The following is a 15,014-nucleotide window of genomic DNA, read 5'->3' on the forward strand; positions in this document are numbered from 1 at the left end:
CCCTCCACTGCGAACGTTACAGCAACGGTACCGCCATCTGAAGTACCGCCCTCTTACGAGGAGGCAACGAAGAACGTCAGAACGGCGACATCAACAGCGGATACACTAAAATTTTGAACGTCCTCCAGAATTACCAGGAGATGCTGCGACTTGTGAGAGAGGACTACGCGGACAAGATCAGACATCAGAAGAGGAAAATGAAGAGGCCACCAGTAACAGCGGCATGATGAGAGTTGAGCAGCAGTTTTGATGGCGATGAAATATTGCTACAGGATGGAAAATCAGAGCAAAAAAAGCCGATCTAGGTGCAGGCGAAGACAGACTCGGCTGTTCACGACAGTCAAGAAAGTCACGGGCAGTTCATCAGTCACCCGAAGGCATGGGTGAAAAAAATAACTTAAGTAGCGATTGTTTTTCTCTTCATTTATTCCTTACAGCGTAACCAAGGTTCAGTATAAGTAGGCAGAGGGTGGAGAGAGCGATGAGGGGGGCTTTGGGGGAGATGTTGTTGCGTGGCATTTTTGCGGTTGTTGTCGGTATTGTCGACTGGTGAGTGGTGATGAGATTTCCGTTGGAAGTGTGGTTGTTCAGGAGAAACAATTCGAGACTTTCAAGACTTCGAGATATCCAAGAGCCTGATGATCTCGTGTGACTGCTCCTGCTTGGTAGTTCTGCAGAGGAGACGGTGTTAGGTACTTGGTCATATCATATCATTCGGAAATGACACTCTCGATATTTCTTACCTGATGCTTTTTCAGCAAGTGACTGTAAACGGGGATGGCGGAAATGTCGGCGATGTGTATGCAGTATGTCGACTTCGGTCCCAGTTCAGTGATTTCGTGGATGCGAAATTCCTGCAGTAAAATATCACGATAACAACCCTGCTTGGTGTCGAACTGGACGTTAAGCAAATGATCTGTGGGATTCGTGGACTTCCCCGTCGATATAGCGGAATCGAGCATATGGGAATGTAGTCGTGCATGTCCGTAACCATTCATGGAGCTTGAAACTTTTGTTTATTGGATCGAGGTACGGTGACCATCCGCTTCACTATCTTGGAGTGCTCATCCGATCTTTTTGAAAGGCGTAGCAAAGTCGATACCAAAGACAAGGCCGGGGATCAAAAGTTTGAGTATCCGGACTACTTTCTTGATGGGATCGTTTGACTCATAATCGCAGCATGGAGTCTGCAGAATCCACCGATATCGAGCGTCTTCCCGGTTGCCCCTTTTGATATCCGAAGAAGGCATTGCCACTGCACCTTTTCTGCCTCACGGCTTCAACACACCCGCCAAAACCCCTCCCAGAACACCCCTCACCCTCTTCGTATTTTCCAGCGCACATGTAAAGACCACCGCCGTGCTAGCCGCAAACACCACCGTCTCCCTCCACTGCTTCTGCAAGTCGTATCTCCTCGGGAACAACGTAGCCAGAGCCCTCGGCGCCACAAACAGCGCCATATCCTTCCTCCTCCCCGCGTTCTCCAGCAAGATGCTCCATCCACACAAGGCACACCCAGTACCGACGCAAAGCCCGCCGTCAATCTTCTGACAACCCTTTGCGTCTCTTCCCACAACGTACGGCCCCAGTCTCGTGCGAGCCAGACACACGCCGTAGTAGAACAGAGCGATGAACGCACCCAAGAAAGCCGACGACCCACACGCCGACACCAACGCCCTCTTCAACGCCTTCCAGTTCGGCTTGCGCAGCACGAGCAGCAAGTTGAGCGGCAAGTACATGGTGAAGGCCCACTTGAACGAGCGGACGAACCTCGACAGGGCGTGTGGCTCGCAGCTCGGGCCGCAGCCCATGTGGACGATCTCGCAGGGGAAGGGCAGGGCCTTGGCCGGGTCGCCCCAGACCTCGGGCCAGTCGTAGTCCTTACACATGCTGCCGAGCAACGGGGCCTGGCCCGTGTCCTTGCCGTACACGAGGGTGCCGGCCCGACACCGGCGGAGGGCCTCGATCAGGCGGTCGTCGACGGAGGCGGCCGAGGTGATCCACTTGTTGTAGGCCCGGGGGAGGCGCGAGGGTTGGTAGAACCAGGTCCACATGATGAGAGCGCTGGAGAGGGCGAAGATGGCCGGGTCTGTGAGGCGGGAGATGAGAGCTTCAGTGAGCCTGCCGGTGGCGGTGCGGGAGGGGGAGGCATGGCGACGGGCTTTGTAGTGGGACCAGAGCTCCCCGAAGATCACGTCGAGGGCGCGAGTGACAGCGAAAAGGGTCAAGTCTAGGGTCCGGCCGGCGTAGTGGACTGTCCTTATGGGTTGCCGCGGAGATGCGTCTTGTTTTGAATCCAGAATGGCGTCAGATGTGGGCAAAGGGGTTTCACCATTTATGACAGTGGGCGCGGTTATCGTCTCGGTGAAGCCTGGAGTCCGCTTTGATTGTAGGAGCTTGATACCGAGCCATGCCGCGATGAAGGAGGCAAACCATCTTGAAAGTCTGCAATGGTTGAGTGTTATTAACGTGACAAAGAAGGACGGTGGTCGGATACTTACCGGTTTCGTGTCACATCGGACAATGTGGCGGCTAAACGATCAAGTATAGTCTTGAAGGAAACCTATGTGGCCAAGAGTGAGTAACTATACGGTAACGTTGTGAGAAGCCAGAACATACCTCGAGTAACGTGCTGCCACCGGCAAGGACAGCGCAAAATGTGGGAAATCGTTGCCAGTCCATGCCACCCCGCAGTATGTTTATAAAAGACTCGACGAAATCATCCTGTTGTTTCTTCTCGGCTTTCAACCTGATGACATGCTTGGAAACCAAGGTAAACAACCTCGGGGCAACCGAGGACACATAGCCCAGAAGATAGGCGCGTACGAGAGGCCGCAATAATGGGGGGATGCGACTCTCGATCCTCTTCCAGCCTTTTAGGTTTGAAGCTGACTGAACTGTGGGAAGCTGGAGGCGTAAGGATGATGGGGGTCCAGATGCAGCAGGAGGAGCTGCTCTCTGAGACGGGCGGCTCATGGCGGCTACAGATACATGTATAGTGAAGCTGTGTAAGAAGAAATAAAGTCTATGAAGCTGGGTTACGTGTTAGCTTAGTCCTGATTTTCAGAACATTACAGCTTGATTGCGTAGTTGTCAAAGTGTTCAGGTATCTACTCTGTGGTGTTGTGTGTTGGCAGGGAGATGAGATTGGTTGTACAACTTAAGTGAACTAACCTAGGTTAAGGTATAATACAGGGTGAATGAGCCTCGGTATAACCGAATCGAGAAGTCCCAAGACGCATGGATGGTTGTTTACCCCCTTGAAATTGAATGTGTGTGCCGGATAACAACCAAGGATAACATCAACAATGGCAACGACAACAAGTGAAAAAGATGGATGGTTGCTCTGGATGTCGTCACGCCGTGGCGGGCGGCGGCACCGTCCGTGGCTCGTCTAACGTGAAGTGTGGATTACCGACGTGGAATTGCCTAGGCTCGGGGGATGGTTTTGGAATTGGGTGTCAGAGGTGCCAACGAACGAAGAGACGATCTTGATACCGAGCAGAGTGCCCGGTCTGGATTAGTGTCTCTGCTCGTGGTGTGGGCGACGCCATGGACCGGCGACCGGGGGATTCTAAGGGGCGGGGCCGGTTCAAGGAGACCACTGAACAGACATGTCCTCGTGAGGTGAAACGCGCCTCTTCATTGATTGGAGTTTGAACTGGAAAGGACTGAATTGGATCGGGGAAGCAGATCGCTGTCGTGTAATGAGCTTTGGGGGAGTTGGGGGCGTTGGTGTTGCTGTGTGAATGGGGTAGCGTCTTGATAGCGCGCTACAAAAAATGCGGGGACTTCGTTCCACCATTCCTTGTCCCCAGTCTTGAACTCGATCACGACTCTCTCTGCGTTCATCACCTCCATTTTGTAAAGTTTGGAGAACACGTCAAAGCTATTGGATGCCTGGCCTTTGTCAACCTGCTTCTCCAATCACCTTCCAAGGACTGACTTCCTGCCACCATTCCGACCCTCGGCGGAACACGGACAAGAAAGACCAGGTGATGGAAGGGCCTTAAGCCGTTCTGGAATCGAAAACCGAACGAGGCACCGGATTCTCCCGCCATGCGAGGTTCTGGAAATGACAGGATAAACGGCTTGATACACGAGGCTTTCTATTCTCGGTGCTCACCTGGTCCTTGGAGGTGTCCTTCCACTTCTGCCCTACCACTTCCCCGGATTTCTCTGCGTACCTGTCATGATGTCTCTTCTAGACCTGAGAATGGACCCGGAGACCAATCAACGAGTCCGGGGTTTAGACAGAAGGAAAGTCAGGGGAGATTTGGCGGGGTAGCGCAAGACGTCAAAAGTGGGCGGCACGAAACCTCGTGCTAGATATTGCATGTGATCGTTTGCTTATTTTTGCGCCCTCGACAAGCTCTGCCTATGCTCAAAGACTTTTCACCGTGGACAGGCGCCGTGAAGCCAGGATGAGAACATCACATACCCTATCTCTTATAAGTCCAAACTATAACAACAGGTGAGGCAACAGAAGAGGCAGAGAGAAACATGGTGAATTTCATGCTCGGAGTATCTTGAGGAGGAACCCGGCACTCCAACGTCCGGCCTCGCAAGCTCCTTGCAATTCCACTCCCGGCTGGTCCCCACTAATAAAGTCCGTTAGTTCGGTACTTGCAATGTCTTGTGTCCGGCCTCTTCAGATCAGCCACTTGTTGACTCTGGTGTCTGCCTTTGCGATCATAATTAGTCAGATACATGACAACGTATGAATTAACACTTTCACTTTGGGCAGAGAGTGAGTAGTCTTTTCAAACCCTTCATCTGAAACCACGTATTTCATCCGTCATGAAATGGTGTCTTTCAACTTCACGGCATGGCCTCCCCAGCCTGGACTAGTACTGTGTACCAGCCTAACAGGACCTCAAGGGTGCTCTATGGGCGGTACCTTGCGGACAGCCTCCACTTCGTTGTAGCGGGAGCTAGGAACCACATCCAAGGCAGTCTAGGCGAAGGAACCACAAGACCGATGACTGATGGAAGCCACGAGCCAGGGGAAATCCTGCACCGCACCAACAAAAGCTGAAGAGAGAAATCCAAGCACGGAACCTTCAAAAACGGTTTTCTTTTTAAATTAGCGGCTCTCCAGATCAGATCCCCCGCAAACCCCAAACCGATCCCAGCCGAGTTCTTGACTTATGCTTTCTGTCTGCGACTTTGAAGTAACACCTGACGTCCTGTCCGCCTGGCCTCAGTTTTCTACCTCTACATTAACATGATACATCAATCATTACATTCAGTTTCCAAGTTTGTCCCTCCATCCGGCATTTAGCGGGCTTTCATTTCGCATTGTGCTTTTCACTCCAAGCTTTGCCTTGGAATCCTCGCATTTCTCCCAAAAAGCGACCGAGCTCCAAGTTCTCAGCCCTCAGCTCTACCGATACACGTGCTCGAGTCCGGGTCTTCAGTTTTAGTGCAACCAGCCGAGTTTCTTGTCACGTTCAAACGTTTCAACATCTCCATCTGATCGGCTCGGTACATTGAAGGTACCTCCCGACGACAACGACCCGACTTTCACGTGCCTCGAAAACGACTGCGGAGCCGGCCACTCACGTCAACACCAACAACCTCACCTCACCCACGCCGGCGGTACATCATCAAACCGCAACGCACCCACCGAGGCCGCTTCCCAATCTTCCGGCCACCGGCCCCACGACGATTCCCGGGTCCCCTCAGCGGGTCTCCGGCAGCCGTCCTCCGTGCTCGGCTATTCCGCAGCCGTCATCTCCATCGGCCCCCAGCCGCCCCAGCAGTCGGGGTATTGGATATTCTTGATTTCCCGTGTCTAGACCAGTCCCGGCCGGGTTGGATTTACGTGCTGGAATCGTAAACATTGCAAACGCCATTGCCTGGCATGCCCCGATAATCCGAGTATAAGCCCGCGGCGACAACCCAAGCTAGTGTGTAATCCGCTGAATCAGCCGCAACACTTCTACATACGTCATCTTGCCTGTCATGGCTCAACGACAACTTCATACAGCCTCGCGCCATCCCTCACTCCAGCTCTCGTCACATCATCTGCCACCTGCTGGTCCTACCTCTGCCGACATGCAGCCGCCTCCGCCGCTACACCACCAGGAGCCGCCGACACCCGACCAGCCCCAGCCGGTGTTTGGTTGTAAGTTTATTCACCCCCCCTTAGCACGTGTTACTCAAGCAAACGTCTTACAAACTGGCCGTCATGGGTCTCTCGCAGACTTGCCCCAGCATACAGCACAGCCGCCTGCACCCCTCGCCACTCTTCTTACGGATGATCAGTCCAGATATCTGGACAGCTTTTTCCAAAACCTAAATGATGCGTCTGCAGCAGATGACCCTTTCCTAATATCACCAAACTTTGAGGAAGAAGGTCTATCTTTTACTTCGGAATGGAATACGCGGCCGGGAAACCTTGTTGGTTCAAATACTTCGTTCGCCCCTTTTGCCCGCACCAGCTTCAACACTGCCTTCAGTGACTTGTCAAGTGTACATAGCTTCGGGGGTCCATCATTCAACCACCAGCTCCAAGCGCCGCTACGATCAACGGATGGTATCCATGATCTCCTAAATGCAGCTGCCGCTCTCCCTCGCGAGGCAGGCGGTCATGGCGGGAACACTTTCGAGCAAAGTTACGGGGGCAGAAGGACTACCGGTGGGCAACATGGAATCCAACAAACAGACAATAGCTTTGGCGGCGCGGCCATCGCGCTGGCCATGCGTCCTTACGCGCCCGTCAACGAGCCTCCCAACAACTTCTATCGCGACATGATCTTCCAACAGCCGGGGCAGTCGCGCCAAAACAGCTATCAGCATGAGCAGCCGGTAAGCATCCAATTCGGCACCGACACCAGCTTCTCACAGTCGACCTTCACACCCCAGAGGACCCAGGAGAGCTCAGAGGTGATGAGCCAAGCCCAACTGAAGGTATTGGATTGTCTGGTGCCCAGCCAAAGCGCCGCCACCACGCGTGCCTCCAGTCCTGTAGCACAGGCGCAAGGGAACGAGCACCACGGATCATCCACACCGCCCAGGCTACGAACACATCATCGACCTTCCTTACCTCAGGCACTTGCCTCCATACAAGAGGAAGGGGGTCCGCCCAAGAAGAGAAGGGCAACGGTCGATAACACCAAAAATAACGATGCCGAGATGGCATCACCGGGTTCGCTGGTAACCTTCTCCAACACCCCTTACAGCCCCTTTTCCCAATCCGGATTTGCCCCTTCATCTCCCATGACGTCGCAAGGCGGCAGAAGGTCAGCAGGTTCAGGAGTTGGCGGAGCAAGGGGGAAGAAACTTTCCCGTCAAGGACTTCCAACCCCCGATGAAGCCACAGACTCCCAAGCCCAGGGAGGTGACCCACAATCACCAAACGAAGACGAAGACAAGCCCACTCGACCGGGGAAGAGGCGTCGCTCCTATAAAGAAAAGAAGCCCAACCTGACCCTAGAACAAAAGCGGCTGAACCACATCGACAGCGAGAAGAGGCGACGGTACATGATCAAGTCGGCTTATGATAACCTGTCGATCATTGTCCCCGGGTATAAGGAGGCTGGTGTTAGCAAAGCTGGGGGGATACAGTTAGCCGTGGACTTTTTGAAGAAGATGATGGAGGAGAATGAGGGGTTGAAGGAGAGACTTGAACAGGTAAGGGAAAAGGCTGGGGTTCAAAGGAAAGATGTGGAAATGACTGAGGGGGGAGGGAATCAAGAAGGACGGGAGGAAGGTAGCGGTGCCGAGGAACAATGATAACAAACGGTGGCCAAAGCCGAGGGTGTTGATCTTGGATATGTTGGTACATTTACTTGTGTACTTTGCCAGCCATGCCTTTGTTTACTAACCATGTATACCGTACCAATAATAGGAGTACCGGTAGCTGGTGATGATGCCACTGCACTTGGTGCTTAGGCTTAGATGAACGGCTGCATCTCCCATTTGGTTGGTTGGACTATGCCGAGGGTTATTCTAACCTTGAGAACCTGGACACGAACGGAAAACCTGGAAAGGAAAAGAAAGGGCCTTCACATCTTGAGGTGGTGCGAAAGCGAAAAAGAACTGTTACGGTAGTCGGAAACATGTCTTGTAGTGTTGTGTCCATATTACTCTTAGGGGAGACCCCATAACAGAGAGACGAGCGAGCTAGTGAATACTCGTGGAAGTGAAACAAACCAGAAAAGGGTGTCTTTGCAAGAAACCCATGCATTTTGTGGCGGTACTTGGCCTGCTTGGGTACCTTTACAGTGCTTCAAACCCCCTCTTTCGCTTTTTTTCCATCCACCATCCGAGGGAGACCGCTTTTCAAGGTCATTGTCCTGAATGCGTTGCATAACCAGGACGTCTTTTTTTTTTCCCAAGTTAAACCGTCGCAGTCTCGTCAAGATTTCTGTTCTGTCATGCCTGATCCACCCCCCGTGTCCTCGCAGCACCCTTCATTTCACCAACTTTCATACATTCTCCTTCACAAACATCCCTCTCATTGCCTGGACGTCCCCTCCAAACCCTTCTCCTCCTCCTCCTCCTCCTCCTCCTTATCCTCCTCCTCCTCCTCCTCCTCCTCCTCCTCCTTATCCACCCCCCCTAAACCTCCATCTTCCTCGAAACAGCCACATAACCCACCCCCAAAGTCCCCCAGGTACCCCCCCAACCCCCTCCTCAAGCACCCTTATACCCATACCTCAACCCCCCCAACTCCCCCTCCGGATCAACCCCCGCCATAACCACCTTCGCCACCACCGTCGCCGCATAAATCACTCCCGGCAACGCTGCCAGATACACCCTTCCCACACTGCTTCCCACTTGATGTCCCCCACCGGTAACCAAACCCGTCAATAATACTAGTACACAAAGTCCCACGTTCAAATAAGGTAGCCACGTCTCCAACGGTGACGGCTGCTGCAAAATCCCACCAGCGCCGTAAAGGGTTGGAACCACCCTCATCATCCCGCTTCTGCTCCCTTTTCCCTTCCCCTTTCCCTTCTCCTTGTCCTTCCCAGCAGAGGCAGAGGCAGTGGCCAAAGAGTCGATAAACCCCAACCCCGTCTTGGTAGGAGGGAGTTTAACCGTAATAAACGTCGTAGCGGCTAAAGAGGAGAGGGCGAGGAGGGGGAAAAGGGCTGTTGACGTTGATTGTCTCTGTTGTGAAGAGGGGGGAGAAGGAAGAAAGAGGGCGAGGAGGTAGGGGATGGAAGCGATGGCGGGGATGAGCAAGAGGAGGGAGCGGAATTGGGAGTTGCGCCGGGAGTTTTGGGTGGTGAGGGAGGTGATTAGGGATTCTTGTTCTGGAGCAGGAGGGGGGCGTTAGTACTGTGCTTTTGCTATGAGTTGTGATGAAGTGAGGGGGGTTGGGATGTGAGATGAGAAATGGGATGGGACGGGTGGTGAGTGTTTGCGGTTGGGAGGGGAGGAGGATGAGGAGGGGGGGGGGATGTGAGGGTAAATGATATATGGTCAAGTTGACAAAAGGTTGGTGGTTTTGTAACCCGGGATTTCGAGGGGGCCCGAGTGGGTGAGAAAACCAAAAACATAACACATATAAAACACATACCCTGCTCATCCATAACCTCAAGCGCATTTCCATCATCGGCCTCATCCTCACTCGGGTACCGAAATGTCTTGCGAAGGCGCGCGGATGCGCCGCGGCGATGAGAACGAAAGCCGCTGTCCATTTATCTGCCTCTGGTTTGGAAAAACTGAGACGACTCGTTATCTGGTTGAAATGAAGATTCCTCTTCTGGATGATGTGTCGAAGTATTAACGAGCGGGTTGACGTTGACTTGAAGGAAATGTCTTGGCGTCGAATGAATGAGAACCGACAGGCAGTAATGACAGGATGACGTTCAGGGTTAAACGTGTGTATTTACGTACCGGTAAGTTACATGTTCTGAGCGGAATGGTAATTAACAATTCCCATTCCAAACTGTCCGATCTCCTGGAGCCCTCTCCCGACTGCAAGCCAAGAACTCAGGGGTAAACAGCCATGGTGTAAACAATGAGATTAGTGAGGCTGGTGGATATGGGTACGTTGGAGTCTTGTTCCCAAAAGACGATCCTGGTCTTTTACCTGCGTTGGAGAAATGCGGACTCATCACCGAACTATCACTTCATGTTCATGTGAAAGGGAACCATTTGAGAATGCCTGAGTGTCTGTCCTACGACACCAACAGCATGGGATTGGCTATCTGAAGGCTGTTTCTGTCCTAGAGAGCCAAACTCTATGCCTCTTGGTAGTTTTTCCCCGAACCTCCATTCCATGCACGCCCGGCTTCCCCCTTTCCGAAGTCATCACGTCATAAACGCTGCTGCTAAACCCGGCAAGAGTAGACGTGCAGAAAGCTGTTCTTGATGGAGGTATAGAATCACGAAAATGAACGCCGCGAGTGAAATCGATTGACCGCAAATGACCCTGAATGCAGAAGTTTTCCGAATGATCTCTATCCACCAAACTCCTCACAAACCACTCACGGTTCCCGGCGAGTAGGTGTGCAATCGCTGGTCGACCCTTTCACTCTTTCTCGTGAAGACTTAAGAGTACATGTCGTGCCCATGCTGTTTTATGCCTGTGGTTCAGGCAACCCAAGATTGAGAGAGATTTTTCCGCCTTCCGACATTTACGAAGGAGGGGCCTCACCACGGCCGGCGCGGCCACGACCGAAACCACCACGGCTGTTGGGACACAAATGTTAGTCCATCTGTAACATCCGCAAAAAAAAAGAACCTTGACGGCCCAAACAGCGGGGGGCAACTTACAACTGGGGAGCGAACTCGCCGGGGGCACCACCCTCCTTACCCTCACCAGCCTCACGGCGGCGGTAACCGCCCTCACGGTCACCACGGCCACGGCCACCGAAGGGGCGCTCGCGGCGCTCCTCACCACCGAGCATGCCACGGGGGGGAGCGTGAGACCGCTGCGACTTGATGTGGGTAGCGGGGACGATCTCAGCGGGGAGGTGGAGCCACTCGCGGAGGTAGTCGAGACCCTCGGGGGTGAGGGTGTAGTAGTAGTACTGCCACGAGAACTGGGTCTTGACGTAGCCGCGCGAGGTCAAAGACTGGCAAGCCTTGATGACAAAAAGGTTGCGGATGCCGGTCTCGTGGGTCGACTCATAGCTAAACGGGTGTCACGAATTAGCATGTGTTATTCGTTTCGCGTTGGCGGGTGTTCACGGCGGATAGAGGGCGAGTTCGTGCTGGCGTCTGTTTCTGTGTCTGCGTGGACTTGGGTCGATGTCGCGATAACGGGCTGAAACTCGTGTAATGTGTTCGTCGTGTGCATGGCATGGTCGGTCGACAACAGAAATGGCGGACGGCGACGAAACCCCCCCTCCCATCGGAAAACGCGTGCGAATCGAACGGTGCAAGACTGGATGTGTGTGTATCTTTGACTGGAATTTCGGGTGGAAACCTACTTCTTCTCAGCGACCATGACGCCCTCACGGAAGAGGTACTACATTAAAATGGTCAGCATAACGTTCTGGCTTCAACTTTCAACTTGACGGTCCCCAGTAATCAAATGTAGTCCTCGTTTCCGTCTTCAACAATGTCCACCCTCCTCCTATTTTTCGATGTATGGCCGTCAAGAAAAATCGATTTCGCATACCTCATGGATCGCCTTGCGGTCAGCCTTGGGAATAAGCATTTTGACGAGATGACCGGTGTCGACACAATTGGTGGTGTTGGTCCGGGGAAAGTGTCGGCGTTGCGGGAGTCGAAAGCTCAAAATTCGAGATCTAAGTGATTTGTGGGCTGCGTGCCGAAATTCCAATGCCATAGTAGGGTTGCGAAACTAGCGGGGCGGCACCGCCACACTTGTCAGAGTCTTGGCGCCTCACCGCCCAGCCCAACCTGAGCCAAGTCCGCAGATAAGGCTGGACCGTGTGGCTTGCCCCATGTGTTAGCGACCGTGAAGGTTCTCCAAACTCGCATCGCAGAGGCGAAGTTCATCTCCAAAACGGCCTCTTTTTAAATGCAACCAAGCGAATCCAATCGCGAACCACATCCTACGAACCATATCAATCAACTTTCCGTCGTGGCACTTTGATATTGCCCGGATAGCGATCGCTCAGCGTCATCGACGACCAAGACTTCGATAAGCGCATCGTCGCTCCACAGCGCAGGGAGGCTGTTCATCTGCCATCCATCATCAACATCACGCCGTGGATCAGCATCAAATATACAAACAAGTGCATCAACGACCAACACAATTGCCTACGATAGAATAACCTGCCGACACCTTTGTCGATATCATCACAATGGATCCCACCAACACCATCAACGTCCTCGTAACCAGCATAGCCGGCACCGGCCTCCCACCCACCCTAACCTTCGCCCTCCCCGCCACAACAACCATCACCGAGCTTCGCGACCGGCTCCTCTCCCGCCTGCCTGGCTCCCTAGAAAGCGCCGCCGCCTTCCGCTTCCTCCTCACCACCAACTCCAACAAACAACTCCCCTCCTCCTCCACCCAACCTCTCTCCTCTCTCTTGCCCTGCAATGTCGAAGCCAACAATGACTTCCTCCCCCTCCGCCTCTCCCTCCCCCTCTGCGGCGGCAAAGGCGGTTTCGGCTCTCAACTCCGCGCCCAAGGCGGGCGCATGTCTTCAAAACGCAAGAAGAACGGTCTGCAAGGCGAAGACAACGGATCCTCGCGCAACCTAGACGGGCGCCGCTTACGGACCATCACGGAAGCCAAAGCGCTGGCCGACTACCTGGCCATCAAACCCGACATGGAGAAGAAGGAGAAAGAAAAGCGAAGGAAGCGGTGGCAGCAGATTGTGGAGCAGACGGAGAAGCGGCAGGAGGAGATCAAGTATGGGAAGACAGGAGGTGGGGGATTCATGTTGGATGGCAAGTGGGTGGAGGATAAGGAGGAGCTGGATGAGAGGACGAGGGAGGCGGTCATGACGGCTTTGAAGAAGGGTGCTTATACGGATAATTTGTCCATGTTGGCGGCTACGGCGGCTGCGGCGAATTCGGCGGCGAATGTTGGGGAGGGCGGTTCGGGGAGTGGGAGTGGGTCGTCTTCGGGTGGTGAGGCGATGAGTGAGGATGAGAAGGAGGGTGAGCGGGATGGTGCCGCTACGCCGCCATCGGAACCGGAGCCGGAACCGAAGGTGGTGGTGGACAAGGAGAAGCTGAAAGGCAAGGAGAAGGAGACGGTGCAGCCGAAGGCGCAGGTGAAGACCTTTGCTGGCTTTGATGACGATGATGAGTTTATGAGCTCTGATGATGAGTGAGAGCTACGATGGCGGTGCCATGGAGTCATGAGGACTCAGTAGTGTAAGTCGGGATGGGACGGGTGAACCTGACTCACTTAACTGCATCTGGAAGACAACTCATACATGGCGTTATCTGGAGTTCGGTTTGTTTGGATTGTCTCACTATGAGATAGCGAATAGGGGTAAAGGGGGTTCATGATACCACGTACTAGGCCACATCGTACAAAGCCTAGCGGAATACCAGATTCGGTTCAGCAAAGGAGCTCTGTTTCTATTTACTTTCTATTCCAATGATATCACTTTAGCAAAAACTAATGAGAAACCTTCGTTTCGTCAACCCCAAGATACTCTCTATGTGCATTTCCCCGTACTACCAAGAGCTTTCTAATACAACAAGGTTCGATGTAGGGTAAAGTGAGTCCTGATAGGTGGTTGACCTTGGTCATCATCCATCCACCTCTTCCTGTCACGTCATACAAGCATTTCAGGGGTATATTTACTCCAGCTTGACGGGGAAGTTGCCAGCCTCTGCAAGAATTGTTAGTAAACATGCCGTCAGTTGGCCCCTTTCTAGCAGTGAAAGAGAGGATTGTTTCCCCGTTACGTACCACGCTGCTCGTCCCATCTCTGGTACCAGCCGCTGGGGCAGAGAGAGCGGTAGGCGAGCCAGAACTAATAAACGGCGAGTCTTCAGTCAGCAATCGGGTCCCCTTTCGTGTCGTAGCTTCGTCTTCCCCGGTCGAGCTTTGCATCCCCTTCGGTCCCCATGCTGCTCCCTCCTCTTTCTCATCCGAGAAAACAACAGCTGACGGCAGTAGTGGTGGACATGGTGGTGGTGCGGCTAACCTGGCGGCAGGGAGCGAAATCCTCGCCCTTGGCGAGAATGCACTTGTGGTAATCGACGTAGTTTTGCCAGCAGTGCTTGGTCTGGTTGACGTTGGGGAAACGGGCGTCGACACCTAATTGTTTTTGAAAAAACACGCAATACGTCAGAACACAGGTTTTGGCGATTTCTCTTTGACGGTGGTTTGATGGCTCTGCTCGCTCGTGATCCGCATCCGCAAAGCAAAGCTAGCTGCTGGCATGGAGAACGGGGTGCTTGCCCCGCGCCGCGCAAAGCTCGATGTTCGGGGTCTCCACATTGCACTCCTCTTCTTCCCCCGTGCCGAAAGAGCTTGGAGCTCTATCTCAACGGGGGTACATCGGGGATTTCGGCGATCGCAGGCAGTGTAGCTTTTGAAGCTGCTATACCGATTTTCGGCAGATTCGGCGGAGGAGCTAATTGTGTTTGAAAAGGGCAGAGGTCAGGTTATTGCATACCAGCTGCGACGTGCGTTTGTTAGCAATCAATTCCGGTCCGGCGCAATGAGGTCACGCCATGATTTTTTGCCGAGGGAATTTAGATCTTTGCTTTGGGGAGCAGAGGTCCAATTCTCAGCGACTATAGCTGTACGTACCAGTGACGAACTTGAAGGGCTTGGTAACGCGCTCGTCGTCGGACATCTTGGCGGTGGTTTGCGGTGGTGGTGACGGGGGTGGGTGGTGTCTGGGAGTTGGTGTTGAGGCGGAAGCTCAATGGCTTGTGGAATTGGACCAGGTGCGGGTGTTGACGGGGACGTGGAAGAGCTGCTGAGATTCTGACCTTTGTGTCGATGATGAGGCGAGGTGAGCCGAGTGGATCGATTCCACAGCACGGGTGCTAGCTTTTGGTAGCTCTGACGAATTGCAGTCAGTGCACTGTCCTCCTTCTCCGTCCAGGCAGTGCCAGGCAATGCACCTTCTGAAAGCCAAAGCTTCGTCCGCTGTAGC

At 53.5% G+C, this 15,014-nt stretch overlaps 6 protein-coding genes across 6 annotated transcripts; 2 read left to right on the top strand and 4 right to left on the bottom strand.

Annotated features, from left to right (window-relative positions):
• Positions 1-1,271: 1,271 nt before the first annotated feature.
• B0H65DRAFT_548827 (uncharacterized protein) lies at positions 1,272-2,976 on the bottom strand (the record flags this gene model as incomplete). The annotated part of the gene is made up of 3 exons (XM_062829606.1): positions 1,272-2,445; positions 2,502-2,563; positions 2,620-2,976. 3 exons carry the CDS (start codon positions 2,974-2,976, stop codon positions 1,272-1,274), a joined length of 1,593 nt encoding a protein of 530 aa, XP_062681691.1.
• Positions 2,977-5,503: 2,527 nt separating this feature from the next.
• Positions 5,504-7,918, top strand: B0H65DRAFT_194460 (uncharacterized protein). Its single transcript, XM_062821691.1, has 2 exons — positions 5,504-6,130; positions 6,209-7,918. The coding sequence occupies exons 1-2, from the start codon at positions 5,968-5,970 to the stop codon at positions 7,738-7,740; spliced, it is 1,695 nt and encodes a 564-aa protein (XP_062681692.1). The 5' UTR covers positions 5,504-5,967; the 3' UTR covers positions 7,741-7,918.
• Positions 7,919-8,464: 546 nt separating this feature from the next.
• On the bottom strand, positions 8,465-9,656 carry B0H65DRAFT_548829 (uncharacterized protein; the record flags this gene model as incomplete). Its single annotated transcript, XM_062829607.1, has 3 exons — positions 8,465-8,568; positions 8,652-9,269; positions 9,536-9,656. The coding sequence occupies 3 exons, from the start codon at positions 9,654-9,656 to the stop codon at positions 8,465-8,467; spliced, it is 843 nt and encodes a 280-aa protein (XP_062681693.1).
• A 764-nt stretch (positions 9,657-10,420) lies between these two features.
• B0H65DRAFT_194494 (Plectin/S10 domain-containing protein) lies at positions 10,421-11,731 on the bottom strand. Its single transcript, XM_062821693.1, has 4 exons — positions 11,588-11,731; positions 11,397-11,434; positions 10,738-11,097; positions 10,421-10,653 (listed from the first exon to the last, which is right to left on the bottom strand). The coding sequence occupies exons 1-4, from the start codon at positions 11,624-11,626 to the stop codon at positions 10,599-10,601; spliced, it is 492 nt and encodes a 163-aa protein (XP_062681694.1). The 5' UTR covers positions 11,627-11,731; the 3' UTR covers positions 10,421-10,598.
• Positions 11,732-11,899: 168 nt separating this feature from the next.
• B0H65DRAFT_465430 (telomere stability and silencing-domain-containing protein) lies at positions 11,900-13,464 on the top strand. Its single transcript, XM_062826807.1, has one exon. It carries the CDS (start codon positions 12,240-12,242, stop codon positions 13,221-13,223), a length of 984 nt encoding a protein of 327 aa, XP_062681695.1. The 5' UTR covers positions 11,900-12,239; the 3' UTR covers positions 13,224-13,464.
• On the bottom strand, positions 13,465-14,998 carry B0H65DRAFT_465434 (cytochrome c oxidase, subunit VIb). The gene is given in 5 exon segments (XM_062826808.1): positions 13,465-13,733; positions 13,814-13,877; positions 14,052-14,165; positions 14,651-14,653; positions 14,664-14,998. 5 exon segments carry the CDS (start codon positions 14,706-14,708, stop codon positions 13,702-13,704), a joined length of 258 nt encoding a protein of 85 aa, XP_062681696.1. The 5' UTR covers positions 14,709-14,998; the 3' UTR covers positions 13,465-13,701.
• Positions 14,999-15,014: the final 16 nt, after the last annotated feature.

This window comes from Neurospora tetraspora (genome assembly GCF_033439725.1).
Source record: "Neurospora tetraspora strain CBS 560.94 chromosome Unknown B0H65scaffold_4, whole genome shotgun sequence".
NCBI classification, from domain to species: domain Eukaryota; kingdom Fungi; phylum Ascomycota; class Sordariomycetes; order Sordariales; family Sordariaceae; genus Neurospora; species Neurospora tetraspora.